Source organism: Triticum aestivum, chromosome 1D (assembly GCF_018294505.1).
Source record: "Triticum aestivum cultivar Chinese Spring chromosome 1D, IWGSC CS RefSeq v2.1, whole genome shotgun sequence".
Taxonomy (NCBI): domain Eukaryota; kingdom Viridiplantae; phylum Streptophyta; class Magnoliopsida; order Poales; family Poaceae; genus Triticum; species Triticum aestivum.
In genome coordinates, this window is record NC_057796.1 from 26,379,414 (window position 1) to 26,396,801 (window position 17,388).

The 17,388-nt window shown below is 41.4% G+C and overlaps 2 protein-coding genes and 1 long non-coding RNA gene across 5 annotated transcripts; 2 read left to right on the forward strand and 1 right to left on the reverse strand.

Annotated features, from left to right (window-relative positions):
* Positions 1–253: 253 nt before the first annotated feature.
* LOC123157291 (uncharacterized) lies at positions 254–1,334 on the forward strand. Its single transcript, XM_044575551.1, has 2 exons — positions 254–664; positions 951–1,334. The coding sequence occupies exons 1-2, from the start codon at positions 254–256 to the stop codon at positions 1,332–1,334; spliced, it is 795 nt and encodes a 264-aa protein (XP_044431486.1).
* Positions 1,335–2,128: 794 nt separating this feature from the next.
* On the forward strand, positions 2,129–3,458 carry LOC123163930 (uncharacterized). The gene is made up of 3 exons (XR_006482101.1): positions 2,129–2,178; positions 2,280–2,341; positions 2,704–3,458. It is a non-coding gene; the product is annotated as an uncharacterized lncRNA (long non-coding RNA).
* A 371-nt stretch (positions 3,459–3,829) lies between these two features.
* LOC123180055 (protein transport protein SEC13 homolog B) lies at positions 3,830–7,713 on the reverse strand. 3 transcript variants are annotated; one of them, XM_044592014.1, is made up of 3 exons: positions 7,433–7,713; positions 5,407–5,518; positions 3,830–5,111 (listed from the first exon to the last, which is right to left on the reverse strand). In XM_044592014.1, exon 3 carries the CDS (start codon positions 5,041–5,043, stop codon positions 4,138–4,140), a length of 906 nt encoding a protein of 301 aa, XP_044447949.1. In that variant the 5' UTR covers positions 5,044–5,111; positions 5,407–5,518; positions 7,433–7,713; the 3' UTR covers positions 3,830–4,137. The 3 variants fall into 3 exon arrangements, with proteins under 3 accessions (XP_044447949.1, XP_044447950.1, XP_044447948.1); XM_044592015.1 differs by having other exon boundaries at positions 5,407–5,537; XM_044592013.1 differs by lacking the exon at positions 5,407–5,518 and having other exon boundaries at positions 7,433–7,712.
* Positions 7,714–17,388: the final 9,675 nt, after the last annotated feature.

The following is a 17,388-nucleotide window of genomic DNA, read 5'->3' on the forward strand; positions in this document are numbered from 1 at the left end:
ATATTTTTCCTGCAGTATTTTGTGTGTGTGCTACTTATGCAACATTTTTGTTTTATTGTCCTATAGTGCATTGCTTATTTCTTTTTGCTTTGCTAATCGAATTACTGATTTCCTTTCACCTCTTTTGATTCTGAATGGGTCAATTTAGGAGGTGAATCATGTCTTCCATGATAGAGTGCACCATTTGGCACCCATCCTGGATAAGGATAGCGTCCGGCGCTTTCTCCGCTTTATCCGGGGAAATGGGGCGGGCATGCAATGGGGTTCGATCATCACCCCAGAGGCTTTGAACCATATGATTGCACAAAATGCGGTAAAATGTGTCAAAGCTGCCTTGGAGGGTCAGGCACCTGAGCTTGATGGGTGCCGGGCCGGTCCCAACTGCATGAACCAGTATGGATACTATCCCCTCCACCGAGCTGCTGAATTTTTTTCTGTTGACATGATTCAGTTGCTCATCCGCCATGGCGCGTCCGCCAATCTACGCACAGCTGGTGCTGAGGTCATCGAGGGCCTTCTCCCACTCCATGTTGCAGTCGAGAACACGTGCATGCACAAGTATCTAGAAGACAGTCTATTTCCTAACCACGAGCATCGGGATTACAGTGAGGCAGATGCCCACTTTATCTTCAAGCTCATCCATCTTTTGTGCCTACCTGAAATGGTTTGTATCCACCCATAAATCAAATTACTAATTCTCCAGTTCTGCAACATGGTTAAAAGAAGTTGGCATATACCTCAAACTTGAGGACCTTACTTTCTTTACGTCCATTGTCAAAGTCAGAATTGTTCCCAGCTAGAAAAGAATTTCAAGTGGCTGCAAACAAATTTGAAAATGTGTTTCTCTTTTGGTTGGAAGTGAGAACACAATTTTAAGTTAATCAGAACTGGCACCTTGCCTATAAATTCTAAAAGCACTCAGTTTTTGTCTATGCTGGTGGTTTTTGTAGAAAATCTTTTTGGATTCCACTAGGCTGATCGCAAAACACACAGATAATCTACTTGATGAGCTTTGGAATTACATAAAAGATGGAAAGCTTGCCGAGACAGCCATTTTGCTACTGGCAGCCCAAGAGCAGATCCGTGTGGGAACTTCCTGTAAGAAAATTGGAAATAGTAAGGCAGATGGGTTTCAGGTTATCTACGAATGTATTATAAACAACAGTATCAAATTACAGTCTGAAAAGGGCCAAAACCTAATGGAAAAGGAGGAATTGGAGACGAAAATAAAGCTTCATCATACAGCAATGATGCTTGTTCATGTAATTTCCAAAGCTGGTGAAGGTCTTGAATCATACATTCGAAACCATCTAGAGGTATCACAGTGTTGGTAATTGCAGTTACAATGCCTCTATTTTCTTCGCTTTACTAAAATTTGCATAGCTTCTTGGTAATTCCTGCATTATCCTGATATATATAGAATAGGAAATGCTAAAAATACTGTCAATTATTGAGATAAATAGCAAAATTTGTACTCTATCTAGAACATGTAAGTTTCTGGAACTTGATGTTTCTGAAGTTTAGTTCAGTTTACACAAATTTTGGATAAGCAATGACACTCACCATTTGGAACCTGTCGAGGTTTTTGTGTTCAGTTAGATAACATGAAAACTACATTTCACCTTTGGGAAATCTAAACTAAACAATCGAGGCAAATTCAGAAAACTAAAACAAATATAGTTAAGGCAGAATTTGTGCTTCTGAACATGTATTTATGTAATCAAATACATTCATATTACAATGTTATTTACCATTGAAACTATTCATTTTGCCTTTCCAATTTGTGATGTCTTACTTTCGTGTTTCCAATGTAAATAATTCTCTCTGTCATCCCTGAGTCATCTTTGATTATGTGATGGTGCTTATGGCATAGCTCATCTCTCACAAGTCAAAATTGTAATGCAGGCACCCCATTTCATGCAGGTGCCCTGTTTGGAGGTCCTTGAACGTGTTTCATCGATTCTCAAGGATCATGGTTTTTCTCCTGCTCCAGAGTGTGTAGACATCAGAAACCTGTATGCTTTTTACGCGTCGATTCCATTCTTCAACGATTATGGTTTTGCAATTCCAGAATTTACATACATATGCATAATTTGTGTGATCTGTGTTCTCCTACTTGTTCTTGAAGCTGCCCCTATCATGATGTGTTGTCAAGTGAGGAAATACCTAGAAAACCTGGTACGTGTCTGTCTTGTTTATTTTTTCGTGGTGTGTATTGATTTGAATTATTTATCTCAAAATTAGTTGGAAAACCCTAATTATTTTATGATGGAAATCAGGGGAAAGTGTCGCAGACAGGGAAGCTCTAGAAATGGATTATCTACGCACAGTAGTGAACAAGGTAAAGATATCAAAATATCATGGCCAAAGATTTATTGTTTGATTTTGATGACCAGATATATATATAACTTGTAAATTTGTACGCATTATTCAAGCTGAATTGATCTGACGCTCAATAGATATCCAAGCCGTGATCAAATTCTGTATAGTTCATCATATTTGTGGTAACCCAGGAAATTTACTTAATGCTAAGATACAATTGGATTTGTGAAACAAAGCAGCCAGTTTAATATCTCAATGCCCTTTGGAAAAAAATCATCTAATATCTCAAGGCAGTGTTGCCGCTTGCCGGTAGGCTTCACTGAAACATGTGATGTTTTGAGGTTTCTAACATTTAGATCTTTATTGACGCTCAAGAGCCAGGCTGCAAGGAGGAAGAGAAAACCGAGACGATGGGAGCACAAACTCGCCAGGAGAAGCTTCTTCCCATGGTGGAGATCGGTGTTATCTGCTCGGTCCAAAGTCAAGATCATCCCCCACAAATGGGCACGTCCTTCTGAATGCTTGGATCTGAAGATGGCTTGGAAGAAACCAGTTGAACGCCTGGATGGCGAGACAGCTTCGAAGAAGGCAACCGCCCAGCAGGATGGTTCTGCTGCTGCAGCTCCCGGCTCGATGGGTCGAGTTCCCATGGTAGTATATAGTAGCAAGCCCGGTGAGCTGTTTACTACAATACCGGTCGATGATATACCCAAATACATGAGGCGACACAGAAGGCAATCCAGAAGGCTGTTTAGTACAGCGGTTAGTTATCAGCCCAGGATGGTGATTGGTACAGGAGTTAATTCTCAGCCCAGAAATCTGTTTGGTACAGCGGCATCGATGCTGCTCAAAGTGTTGAAGAAGGCATGAGGAGTAGTATAGAAAAGCAAGGCTTGTTCAAGTTTCTGAGCATGCTCATGTTATGCAAGGCAACTACCTAAATAACAGACATACTTATATGCGTATGCTGTGTGTAATGCCACTGCGGAGTATATCCCGTATTCGCTAATTCTTTTCTCGAGCATTGTTCCTCTTAATCCCGGTTGGCAATCGTGAATTCCTGTTAGCGCCCGTACCGTAACAATGAGAACCTTAATTGTATACTCCAACAGAATGACTTTCTCTGGTTGTTTCAATTCAAGAGTATAGTTCAGGCGGTGTTGAGCCGATGGTCTCATGTGCTCGCCGTCAGTTCGGGGCGGTGTTTTGTTGCCTGTTCTTGTCTGGCGGATTGGCTGCCGAGTTGTGGACAACTGTGGGTCGATTGGGCGCAGACTCCGACAGAAGTTCGGAGTCAATTGGGTTCAGTTAAACTAAATTTGCTGGCTCGGCTGCACGCCACAGCCATGGACACCCTGAATGATATCTCACGTGTTCCGCAATTCCGCTGATGTTCAGCAGCTGCTCATGAATATATGCTTATTCACAGGAAATTGGATTTGTTTTTGTTTATTTTCAAACGAACATGCAACAGCAGCATGACCTCCCAGGAAGAAAACAAAGAAACTTCCGTTGCAACAAACGACCTCTTGATAGATTATAGACCACAAAACCCTCGAGGATGCTTGTACTGTTGGTACTGAAAATATCGCCTGCTTCAACAAAGGTGGTGACAAACACAATTCTATCACATACTCCCTCCGTTCCAAAATAGATGACCCAACTTTGTACTAACTTTATTTTGGAACGGAGGGAGTAACTCGCAGCACCGGATGCGTTATTATGATAATCAAATCCACTGAAATAACAAGATGGCGAAACTACATTGGTCATGATGATAATTGCTAACGCAACTAGAGGCGGAACGCGGAACATCTATGGCTCGACGGTAGTCACTTGCTGCCATTCGCCGTCGACGGCTTCTTTCCAGAGGGTCACATTGTTGTTGCCATCGGAGACCGCCAAGATGTTGCCCGTCAGCGACCACGACAGCCTCCAAACAGGGGTTCTGAAATCATTCAGGACCCTGCCTTCCCACTGCTCGCCTTCTTTTGGCGCGGTCCAGATGACGACGGTTCCATCCTGAGAGGCGCTGGCGATCGTGGACTTAGGGAGGCCTAGGTTCGGCGCCCAGGCGACGTCCCTCACCCAGTCCCTGTGCATCTGAAGGGCAGGAAAGCAGTCCATCCTCCAACTCCCGTTGGTGAGCTTCCACACCTTGACCGTGTTGTCGCAGCCACCAGAAGCAAGTTTCTGGACGTACTCGAACTGCCCAGAAGGCCCTGGACTGATTAGAGCGCCCGGCGCCATTGATGGGGCCCAGGAAACAGAGGTGACGCCCACTGGATGTGCCTGATCGATGCGCGTCGTCTCCCACCCTCCATCAGAACGAGCCATGAACACGGAAATGTTCCCATCAGACGAACCGCAAGCCAAGCAGAGGCCGAGCTCGTGAGGCGCCCAAGCAATGGAATTGACAGAAGACTTGTGCTCATTGAAAGTGTGTGCCTGTGCCCACTCATCGGGCTTACTCCCTTCTTTCCATATGATGACCCGACCATCATAGCTGCAGGATGCAAGCATGGAACCATACTTGGGATGAGCCCATGCGATTTGCTCGTGTCCGCTCAAAGTAGCAAGTTGCTGGTGCGAGGTGCCACTTACGCCAATGATCTTGATTGTGTTATCAGAGGAGGCAGTGGCAATACGCTTCCCGTAGTAATCCATTGCGATGTCATGCACCACATCTTGGTGGCCAGTCTCTATCTTATGAGGCGGCATTGTTCCAAGTATGTGTCAGCTTTAAAGTAGTAACCAACTGTTCTGTCCTGACCACCTCAGGCTCCTATCTGCCAGTAATAGAAAACTAACATTTAGAGGACATCGAGTTAAAGAATAAAGAAAAAAATGCAGTATACAATTCACTGATACAGGTAACACAGTTGCATTTCACAACATAAGGAGCTGAGTTGTTACAGTTAAAAGTTATAAAAATTATGATATTACAATTATAATTCATAACAATTTTGGTACACAAGATACATACACTGCCTTGCTACCAGCATGTCAATACTTTTTTTTTCTGTAAAATAACAAAATGAAATCTGACTGCTTGTTATAATTATGGTGATCGCAAGTATAAACCTGGGATGTACACTAACTGCAACACCCTCATACTGTATGATTGCCTCCTAGGATGATGTAACTGAAAACCCCTTCCTTTTCAATGCAATGAAACGCAAATCTTCTGCATTTTCTGGAAAAAAAGTATAAACCTGTCTGACTAATATTTAGAAATCCTGTGACAAAATTAGCCTAATAAACAAGGAATTCTAGCAACAATATACAAAGATACTACTGGGAAATTCAAGGAAGAAACTTAGACATCCCCAGAAGATAAAAATGTCTTTCAAGTGATTAACTTGTTTCTCTTCTCCCATAGTATAATGCATGGCATGACATGAGATGGTTTTATTTAATCACATGCCCAGGGAAATTGTGATTGGCAACAAAACAGTGTCTAGCTAGTTGACAATAATAGAACTAAATATTGTTCACTTTGAACATCTTATAATGAAGGACAAGACAGCAATAAGGCCATGTCACGAGAACTACAACATCTTTTGCTTCACAGAAATCGACACTTCACAGTAATTAAGAATTCAGAGGACAGTATCATCAACATCACAACTTCTTAGAAAGTATCATGCACTATTTGGAGATGCATTCAAATGGTGTATTAAGTATAAATATAACATTTGCAACCGTCAAACAACTGATCTTTAGTAAAATTTAAAGATACCACAATAGGCTAAAATAGATAATGCTCCAGCAAACACACCAAAAATAAGACGGCTCGAGTTGAAAATTCAAAGAAGCATAATCAGTTGAACCAGACAAACTTACATGCAAATGGTGCCAATCAACCCAAAATGCACCCTCACAGCATTAATAATGTCATATAGTGTGTAGGCCCATTTACTGACTAGGTTTTTGTTGGTCCAAACAAGCAAATAAATTAATTTTCCAACATGTAGCTGCTGTCTTGAGGCTTGATGATTATGTTATGGCAGCAACATGACTTCATATTTTCAAACTTTAGTGAGTACTTATGAACTTAAAAATAGTCATCCTAGAGAATGCCTTTGGAGCTTAAAAGCTGCTTGCCTGATCCATGTAAAGCTACTGGATATGCATTCTCTAGGATGACTATTTCTCTTTTGGTTGAGTCTTATTATCTTGCTCCGTATATGTACATTTACAGCAAGTATATATGTGGACAGCAAGCATATGTGAACTATTCAACAAGGCCCTAATAGCTAGCAAAGATTAAACAGTTCATACATAATACCAAAAGAACATTAAATAAAACAAGCATCAAGGACATGAACAACCAGCAATCCAGCATACACATGAGCTATTGTCCATACATAAACTAAAAGTCTGAAACACATATTATAACTGAAGCATGACCAAACCCGATTCGCAGAATAGAAGAAAGGACATGTTAAAGTCTAAAGTAAATCTGAAATGTTTTCTTATCCCAGGCACAGAACCCTCTCCTATTACTGTTAAATCAACGTATCCACGATCCATAATACTCTCAGAATTAACAGCGGCCTTTTGGTGCAGAAAATTGCAAGATTGAGCCATAACAAACTGATGCATGTCCACACCTGAAAGGCTGAAACAAAGTGGCACTTGGGGACCTCTGGTGTAACACCTCTCACTAACCTGCAAATTACTACACCCTCAGGGGTCCTCAATTGCAGGTTATTGTCTAGATGGATCAGGCAAGCAGCTTTTAAGCTCCACATTTGGATTAAAGCTCCAAATGCATTCTCTAGGATTAAACTGCCAAAACGTCTTATATTTGGGAACATAGTAGTAGTTCATTCCTTCCCTGTAACTTTTGTCGGAGCAAGAACAGATAACTAATACTGTAGTGTTGCTACTGCGAACTTCTTAATTTCTCCGGGGGACTCAACCGGTCTGTTAACTGCATCGACCATGGAGTGAAAAAGGCCTCACAAGATCTTCAGGATCACACCACTGCCTAGCTCATTCGTCTTGGTCTTTTTTGAAAAAAAAGGTGGGGAATCTCTACCCCGGTGACAATTCAAACAAAAGGCCTCACAAAGATCTCTCGGAAAAAAGACCATGCAGTTACCTCGATCTTCTTGCGGGAGGCTGAAGGCTGCAGAGTTGGGGAGGAGTTGTCGACGGCGTCAGCCGCAGCCGGCGGAGGTCGGCGGCAGGGGTCGGGGAGGCGCGAACGGGTCAGGAGCGGGAGGCGCGAGCTGGGAGGCCGACGGCGAGGAGTCGGGGAGGGGCTTGCTCGGCGGCCGCAGAGAATCGACGGCGGGGGGAAGCGCGTGCTCGACGTGGGAGGGGGTCCGGTGTCAGACCCGCATCTGGATCTGGTTTAGATCATGTCTAGTAGAGCCCTCAAATCTTTAAATCTGGTTTTAATTTTAAGGGTTGAGAATTGGCCATTTCTTTAAATCTGGTTTTAGTTTTAAGGGTTGAGAATAGTCTTTGTCCCAACCCCACCCCTTAAAACTGTCATTTGACATATCATAATTTTCACTAGAAAATGCAATCAACCTTCAAACAAACATAGAAATGAAGATCATTGATGCATAGTTTAATAGTTTACATCACACAATTATCATCTTCCCCCTCTCATCGGCACCATCACCAAAAAGTTGCACCTGGCGCCATCTCTTAGACCACTTCCACGTCCATCAAGCACCTCCATTGTCGCTGGTGGTGGAGTCCTTCACACCGCCATCGCCACCACCACTCATCGGAGTGTCACCTCGAAGAGTAGAGGACGCATCACGGAATATCCTCTTCCTCTCCATGATGTCCTGCTTGTACTCCTTTCACCACATCAATTGGTTTTCATCCATGTCCTTCTTGGACATCATCATGTGCTCCTTCTCTTCCACCATGAGTTCTTTCCATGCCTTTGCTTCTTTGACCTTGATCATCCTCTCCTCCAAGTCGGCCTTGCGCAGGCGTCGCCGAGGCCGAGGTCGGGGGCGGGGCGACGGGCGGAGGGAGGGAGGACGCGGGCGGGGTGGCCGGGGCGACGGAGGAGTCCGGCGGCGCCTCCATGGCTCGCCGCGGGGGCGACGGGATCAACGAAGCGTCCGACGGGAGGGAGCGCGCGAGGGGAAATTTCCCTCCCGCGCAACGACCGGTGGAGTGCGGGTTGGAGGTGGGTTTCCCTCTCCAATCCTCAATTTTACAGATTGGGAGGGCAACCCCAGATCCAATCCGTAAAAAAAATTAAGGGTTTAGGGGTTTAGGGGTTCTATTATTTGCCGTTTTTTCGTTTCAACCCGTAAAAAAAGTTACTTTTATTTATTTGAACGTTTAAGGGCTCTACTAGACCTGCTCTTAGGTTTTCTCTCAAGAACAAATGAACAAAATGGGTGGATCCTATATAACGCCCGTTAGCGTTAAATCGGCACAGCTTCGCTGAAGCAAAGCGAAGCGAGCGACCGACACGGGCCGGCCCACTAGCAGCAAGGAACCGGTTTTGGGAACTTTCTAGAAGGTTCCCTATACCGGTTTTTCCCTGTTTTGTTTTTTCTTACAGGGTTTTCCGGTTTTCTTCATTATTTTTGTTTTTCATTTTCCTTTTTCTTTTTCTTCCTTCTTATTTCTTCCTTTTCTTTTCTTTTTCTACTGTTTTCCTTTTTTCTGTTTTTTTGTAAATTCAATATTTCCAAAAAAAATTCAGAAAAATGCTTGAAATTCCAAATTTTGTTCAAGTTTTTCGATTATTGTTCCTGTTTTCAAATTTTGCTCACGTTTCCAAAAAAGTTCGGAATTAACTTTTGTTCGCCGTATTGAAGAAAAATGTTCACCGTACATTTAAAAAATGTTCACTCCTGTATAAATAATGTTCATCGTGTATAGAAAACTTTGTTCAAGTGCATTTGGAAAAATGTTCATCGTATTTAAAAAAATGTTCAGTGTGTATTTGAATAATGTTCATGGTATACTAAGAAAATGTTCAATTAATATTTTAAAGTATTTTTTAAAAATTGTTCAAAGTTAAAAAAATTGTTCAGATTTTCGAAATTTGTTCACAATTTTAGATTATTGTTCCTGTTTTCAAATTTTGTTCACGTTTCCAAAATACTTCGGTATTCCCTTTTGTTCACCGTATTGAAGAAAAATGAATATTAGAAAATCTTCAAATTTGTGTCCAAGAAATGTTGAAAAAGTTGAAAATACTCGGACCTGCCGCTTTTATATTGTAGACCAAGTTGTGCCATATATCAGCCATACTCAGTCCATAGCTTAGCTGGCTAGCACTGCTTGTACGCATCGCTACGTTGGGCGTTCGACTCCCAGCCGATTCCTTTTTCTTTTTGCGATTTGCTCGGCGCCTGCGAACTGGGCTGGCCCATTTGCGCGCTACCTTAAGTGAAACCAGCTCGTTTTGACGCTCACGAGCGTAGAACAGGAGCTCCCAACAAAATGGGTCCCGATAGCCTCAAAAAAAAAAGAAAGGGTCCCGAAATAGCATGTGCTCTCGAGAAAGTAATGATGTTGCCCACCAGAAGATTCTGAAAAAAATTAAAAATAATAAACGGACCGTGCCGTGCCGGCCCACGTGACCTTAAGTGAAACCAGCTCGTTTTGACGCTCACGAGCGTAGAACAGGAGCTCCCAACAAAATGGGTCCCGATAGCCTAAAAAAAAATGGGTCCCGAAATAGCATGTGCTCTCGAGAAAGTAATGATGTTGCCCACCAGAAGATTCTGAAAAAAATAAAAATAATAAACAGACCGTGCCGTGCCGGCCCACGTGACCAGGCACGGCCCAAGGTGTGCCGCGTGCCGGGCACGGCCCGTTTAGCCTGTGCCGTGTCTGGCCCATGGCGGGCCGTGCCGGCGTTCTCGTGGGCCGGCCTGATTGGCCCGGCCCGTTTGGCCAGCTATACCACCAGGTTCATAAGTTTAGACTTGACACATATTTTTGGATTTATTTTAGCCTTTTGACAATGTTTGTTTACTGAGAGCAGACGGGCTTTTGACGATGTTTGTTCAGTGAGAACACACGTTCCCATCGACCATAGAGGTATCTCAGTGATTTCGTGTGCTTGTTGAGCCTCTTAGTTGCTCATAGGGATGGGATGCGCGCGTGCGTTAATATGAATTAATGTATGTGTGTATGTATGAGCATTTGCGTGTGTATTGTGTTTAGAAAAATATAAAAACACAATTACGCATGTAGATGTCCATGTTCTATATCACTAGAGATACTAAGCTCCCAGGAAATAGGGAGCTCTCAGCGATTTGGGGTTGGAATGACGCTGTTATCCCCGGATGTGAGCTATTAAGTTTCGTTCGTATCTAGAATTAACGTGTCCATCTGCGTGTCGTACCTCCGAATGATCTTTTTTTTAAGACAAACCTCCGAACGATCTGAATTCAGGAAGGCTGAGAGGAGACCGTCTGCGGGAGGTGGGCCGTTGTTCTATGGCCCAAGATAGGCTATAGTCGGTTTGCTTCCGTCTCATGGCAGGGTGCAGTGGCACCTCCCCGAACTCACACGGGCTCACCCTGACTATCTCGGGCTCTTGGCTAGTGTATATGTATTTTTTGTGAAAAAAATATTTTCCAGCATATTGCACAAGGAATTGGTGCTTCGGAAATTGTTTTTCCAGAGTATTGTTTTTTCTTCGAAAATCGATTAAATTTTCTTTTTCCTAAAATCATGATGCAACATATGCTACGAAAAACGAATCAGGTGAATCGCTCGCTCAAGGCCGTTGCAAGATCGCAGGAGATAGGAGAAAGGAGAAGCAATGCAGACATGATAAACTGCCTCGCTCCCACTGTGCACCTTTAAATAGGTGAGCAGAAAAGAACCGCTTGGCTTAGCAACCGCACCCATCGTCGCACCTCACTCCAGTCCAGAGATAGATCTCCATGTGGCCGGACGGATACTGCTAGCTGCCATGGCCCCTCTTCCTTTTCCTCTTCCTCTTGGATCGATTACCAAAAAGCACGTCATCAACACATAATCATGCGTCATGCGCGGTAATCGAGGCGTCATGATAATACCATGGCTTCCCTGTGCCGCCTCGCCCTGTTGATGGCAGCAACCATAGTCCACCACGCGCACGCCTTGCGCGGAGGCTGAAGCATCCTCGCCAAAAAAGTCTTTTGCTCTGCTTTATGAATAAAGCAACAACTAATACATAGGAACCATACAAACACACACCAACACCAATCCTGCAGGGGATATCAACTATACAACAGAGGCTCACTCATGCAAACACGGAACAAAAAACAGGGACAAAGCAAAGCTAAATGAAGCACTAAACTAAAGGGGCTTGCTTGTTCCTAGAAATGAGCATAAGTCTTCCCTGAGCACATCGACACCACTCACCAGGAAGGTGATACGTCTCAAACGTATTTATAACTTTTTACTCTTTCATGCTGCTATATTATCATTTATATACGCTTTTATTATCATTTTATACCATTTTATATTATTTTTCTGGACTAACCTATTAATTAAGTGACTAGTGTCGGCTCCTATTTTTGCTTGTTTTTGGTTTCACGGAAAATCGATACCTAGGAAGATCCAAACACGATGCCAATTTTTGACGATCTTTTATGGACTAGAAGGAACAATGGAAGCTTTGTGAAGAGTCAAAAGGAGCCACCAGCTAGCCACAAGGGCAGTGGCCGCACCACATGGTCTTGTGGGGCCCACATGCAGAGTTTTGACCTAATTCTACCGCCATAAATCCCTATAAATAGTTCAATATCGAAAGCCTCTATCGTTCCTTACATAATATTATCGTCACCGTCGCAAGCCTCTGTTTCAAAGCGATCCCATCTGGAAGCCTATTCTGGAATTCTACCGGAGGGGGAAGCCATTGGAGGAGGCCTCTTCATCAACCTTGCTTCCTCCATGATGATGTGTGAGTAGTTTCTTTGGGACATACGGGTCCATAGTAGTAGCTAGCTGGCTTTTCTCTATCTCTCTTGGATCTTCGATACCATGTTCTCCTCCGAGATCAACCGGATGTAATTCTTATGGTGTGTTTGTTGGGATCTGATGAATTTGTTCATTGAATATTTTTAAAATTTTGAACTTTCTTTTTTGTGTAATTGAGTAACTATGTATGCTTTCCGAATTATTTGTCTTCTCCGGCCAAGATAGCTAGATGGGTAATTCTTCACAGGGAGTGGTGCATAGTAGTAGGTTCAATATTACAGTGTTTTGTATCCCAGTGATAGAACGGGGACAAGACACGTATTTGTATTGTTTCTGCTAAGTTTCTACTAAGAATAAAACGATGGGGTTTAATCTTATTATTAGATTTCTTTCTGTCTATATTATGTCATCTTACTTATTGTGTTGCTCTATTTTTATAAACTTAATACCTTGAGACGCATGCCGAATAGCGGTTTTGGGGTGGAACAATAGTAGTAGAAGCAGTTGGATAACGACCTACTTATCACGGACGTACTCCCTATACAAGATTATGCCATGAATGATCATAGTTATGAATGCTGCTTTTCTATCAATTGTCCAACAGTAATTTGTTTATGATCATGATATGTAGTTTTTTGTATATGAGGCTACTCAATGCAATATATGTATATGCCATGAAATGTAGCGTAAAATTATTTTGTACATGTGCATATGAATGGAATATTGAAAGTATATCACTGTGATGTTTGTGATTTGTATTGATGTGCAGCCCAAAGCTAGCAGTCAGAATTTAACATCACAAGCCAACCACTTCTACAGGACTGGTCAGTGATAAGACTTTGCTTAGCACTGACCGGCCGACTCTTCAGTGATAAATCTCATCACAGACAAGCTAACTGGCCCATCTGTGATAATGAAGTCATCACTTACGGACCGCTGACGCGAGTTTTGACCGGTCAATTTGTCTTTACGTTGTAGTGGTGAATATTACATTTCCTTGCTTCTCACCATCCCAGTTACATCTCAGACATCATCTGCGTGCTCGCTCTCGGCTAAGGGGAGTATCACGGGAAAACAACCCCCTTCCTTAGCCTGTTGTAATTTTTCTTTGTGATGAACCACAACCCATTGGCTAGTCGACATCATGTAGTTTCATCTAGACTGTGGCATGGGACCGTGTTTATACAATAACAAATTTCTTCATTTTCTGAACCATGATACTTGTAGCTAACTATATGATGTGGTTTTTATATTTTATTCTGCATAATGTTGTCGTACTTTTGTTGCAACTGATTACACTGCAACAATTATTGCCTTGATATTTGCAACATCTTTGATGTAAAAAATGGATTTTGAAGTGTAGCACTGTTATTTGCACAATCTTCGTGCAAAAAAAGGATTTTTATTATCCGATTATAGACGAATGTGAGTTTTACCTTGCAACAAACCTTGTTTACCAAACAATTTTTTTTGGTAGAAAGGGGATTTGGGATGTGATGGGTTTAGGGATGCTCGTACAACTGAGGAAATTGGGTGGAGGAAGGGGACACCAAATCTCCTCCAATCCCCACTCGCCCATGGTTCTGAAAAACCATATTGCTAAATGAGGTCGAAATCTGGTATTGAGTTAATGAGAAGTAACTAAGCACATTTATTAACTTGCACTCTCCCCTATACATGGCATGAACTTTAAATCAGTACTATCTTATATAATGTGGCACATGCCTCACATACAATTTCCAACTTTCCATTGTAGCCCTCATTGCTCTAAACCTAGAACTCAAAACGGTTGTGCAAATAGAAGCGAGGCAGAGGCACGGTGTCGCTCAAAAAGAAGATGACGTGCAGATGGTAAGGGCTCTGTAGATGCAGGGCTGTCTCCAGGAATTCGGGGCCCCGGTGCAAAATGCACAATGGGGCCATAAAATTTGAACATTTGCTTATAACAAAACCGAACCATACCCCCGCTTCATTATATAAGTCCAAACATATATAGTTTCATATATGATTCTCTATGACTTATGAACCAAAAATAAAGTAATACAAATACATTCGAACTCCGTGAATCATATGTAGGTTATCAAAATAATAAGTAAAAAGGTCAAACTTTAATTTCAAACGAGCTCTTTGAAATTTTGGACGCATGGCAGATTAAGCGACTAGATAAACTTGCCTACCCAAACAATTTGTATTCAGAGAAAATATGAAAATAATAATCGATAAACTGATGCACATCTACACAAATTTTTGAACAAGTATTTGAAATTTTTGATTAAGTATTAAAAAAGTTGGAAAACTACTTGAAAAAATGTTGAGTACATATTAAAAATGTTTAACGAGTATGTAAAAAATGTTGAACAAGTATTTAAAAAATGTTGATAAGTATTAAAATGTTGACTAAGCTTTCGGACAATGTTGAATGTGTATACAAAAACTGTTGATCACTTATAAAAAAAATAGTTTTTACATATACAAAAATGTAGAGTGGAAACGAAAACAAGCATAAGAAAAAACCAAAAGAAAACAAAATGGCGAAAAAACAAAACCAAACAAAAAATAGAGAAGAAACAAAATGCAAGAAAAAACAAGAAACAAAATGCAAGAAAGAATAAAAAAATAGAGAAAAAAATAAAAGAAACAAAACAAAACAGAAAAAAAATGGATGGAATAGCATCAAGTAGGACGCGCCCTACAACTAAACACAAGAGGAATCCTAGTCCGAGTGGCTAGCAGCACCGGATCGCAGCCCGGAGACGAAGATCGAACGCGCGCCAGTGGGCTGGCCCAATACGACTGATGTGGAGGTAAGACTTCAGCGAGAGTTCCCCTCTCGCCTCGCATAAAGCGACGAATAGTTGCCGCGCTTAGTAGCGACCGGATGACCAGCCCCAACGACCAGACTATTTTTTTTAGAGACATGAGGGAAATAAGTCCCCAGTTACTCGAAAAGTGCAAGCAAAGGCCGGGCTCCATAGAGGCCTTTATTTTCTTTTGCAGAGAAAATACTTTTCTATACCTAAATTTTTTCTGAAAAAAAGTATACATGTAGAAATATAGTTGTAGTATACATGTATAAAATTTCATGAACATACATATTCATATGCGATCTACACAAAAAGACAAACACATAGATTAAAATAGGTTCTTTCTTTGTTGTATTTGGGTCAGATATTTGTCTTTTTTTGTGTAGCATGCAAATAATCAAATTAGTTGATGAAATTTTATACAAACTTGAGGAATATACATACGTATCTGCAGAAAAAATTTACATTTTTAAAAACTTCTAAATATGTTTTGATTTTTTTTAAACGAGCTCCATGGAGCTTTTTTTTGAGGATAGAGCTTGGTCGTTGCAAATCCCCCAGTACCCAATTACTATGTGCACACTGCTGTTCACATCGGGCTCTAAAGAAATTCTGCCCAAACTGGGGGCCCTGCATTTTGGGGGGCCTCAGCTCACACAGGCCCCTCAATGGCCCTCCGTAGATGGTCTAATCAGCGGTAGTAGTAATGCATCCTAAAAAACTCTGATTGTCAGTTAATGATAGTTAACCATGCACATTTTTATTGGAAACTAGTGACTCTTATGCACCCTCTAACGGATAAAAGAAGGAAATAGTATGTTTGTGAAAATAAGTTCCAGAAAGTTAGTAAAGAAACACAAAAATATATATGAAAAACTCATTTGCATGTAGCATTTATAACTATTTACCTTAGGATATGAATTATTTAAAATCTTTCATTGGCCAAATCGACACAAATTTTAGGGCCTATGAACTTGGGTAATATCTCTTTCCAGGTTTGTATGAAACGCATGGTTTTTAGATCATCAATTCGACTCAAAACTCGTGTTATACATCACTAAAAATATATCCTTATGTTAATTATCAAAGGAAGCTTTTAAGCATTTTTGCGATTTTTTACGGGACCATTCAACATGAAAGTAAATGTGTAGATAAGCATTGCATTATATGCACTTTTTCCTTGAGACCAAGGATCGAACCCTGGTTCTCCCATTTACTCTCCTATATTTTGAATCTGTATGCGCGCGCCAGTGGGCCGGCCCAATATGACGCATGTGGAGGAAAAACTTCAGCGAGAGTTCCCCTCTCGCCACGCTTAAAGTGACAAATAGTTGCGGCACTTAGCAGCGACCGGATGACCGGCCCCAACGACCAGGCCACCAATAAGGCCCCAATTACTTTTTTCTGAGGAACGTGAGAGAAATAACCCAATTACTCGAAAAGTGCAAGCAAAGGCCGGGCTCCATAGAGCCCTTTATTCGTTTGCAGAGAAAATACTTTTCTGTACCTAATTTTTTGCTGAAAAAAGTATACATGTAGACATAGTTGTAGTATACATGTATAAAATTTCATGAACATACATATTCATATGTGATCTACACAAAAAGACCAATACACAGATTAAAATAGGTTTTTCTTTGTTGTGTTTGGGTAAGATATTTGTGTCTTTTGTGTAGCATGCAAAAGTTGATAAAATTTTATACAAACTTGAAGAATATACATATGTATATGTAGAAAAAATTGACATTTTTTAAAAATTCTAAATGTTTTGATTTTTTTAAAACAAGCTCCATGGAGCTTGATCGTTGCAAATCCCCGATTACCCAATTACTATGCTATACAGTATTGCTGTTCACATTGGGCCACTAAATAAATTCGGCCCAAACTGGGCCCCCCTGCATTTTGCGGGCCCTCAGCTCACATAGACCCCTCAATGGTCCTGGTTGTGCGTGGATGGTCTAATGAGCGATAGTAGTAATGCATCCTAGAAAACTTTGACTGTCGGTTAATGATAGTTAACCATGCATATTTTTATTGGAAACTAGTGATTATTATGCACCCTCTAACGGATAAAAGATGGAAATGGTATGTTTGTAAAAATAAGTTCCAAAAAGTTAGTAAAGAAACACAAAAATATATATAAAAAACTCACTTGCCTGAAACATTTATAACTATCTCTATTCCTAATGAAGCAGTTGGTAGTCTCACTTCCAGGGTTTTTTTTGTCCCACCTCCCATGTTTTTTGGTACCTCCTCCCACCTTCGCTGGTTTTTTTCGTAGATTTTTTTCGTCCCCTCCCCCCACTTCATCGGTTTATTTTCGCGTCACCCTCTCACACAACGA

Bases quoted from the DNA above. Each gene is read 5' to 3' on its own strand.
- LOC123180055 (XM_044592014.1), bottom strand. From the start codon at position 5,043: ATGCCGCCTCATAAGATAGAGACTGGCCACCAAGATGTGGTGCATGAC.
- LOC123157291 (XM_044575551.1), top strand. From the start codon at position 254: ATGCAATGGGGTTCGATCATCACCCCAGAGGCTTTGAACCATATGATT. The intron at 665-950 runs GTTTGTATCCAC...TGGTTTTTGTAG, and splicing joins TTTTGTGCCTACCTGAAATG to AAAATCTTTTTGGATTCCAC.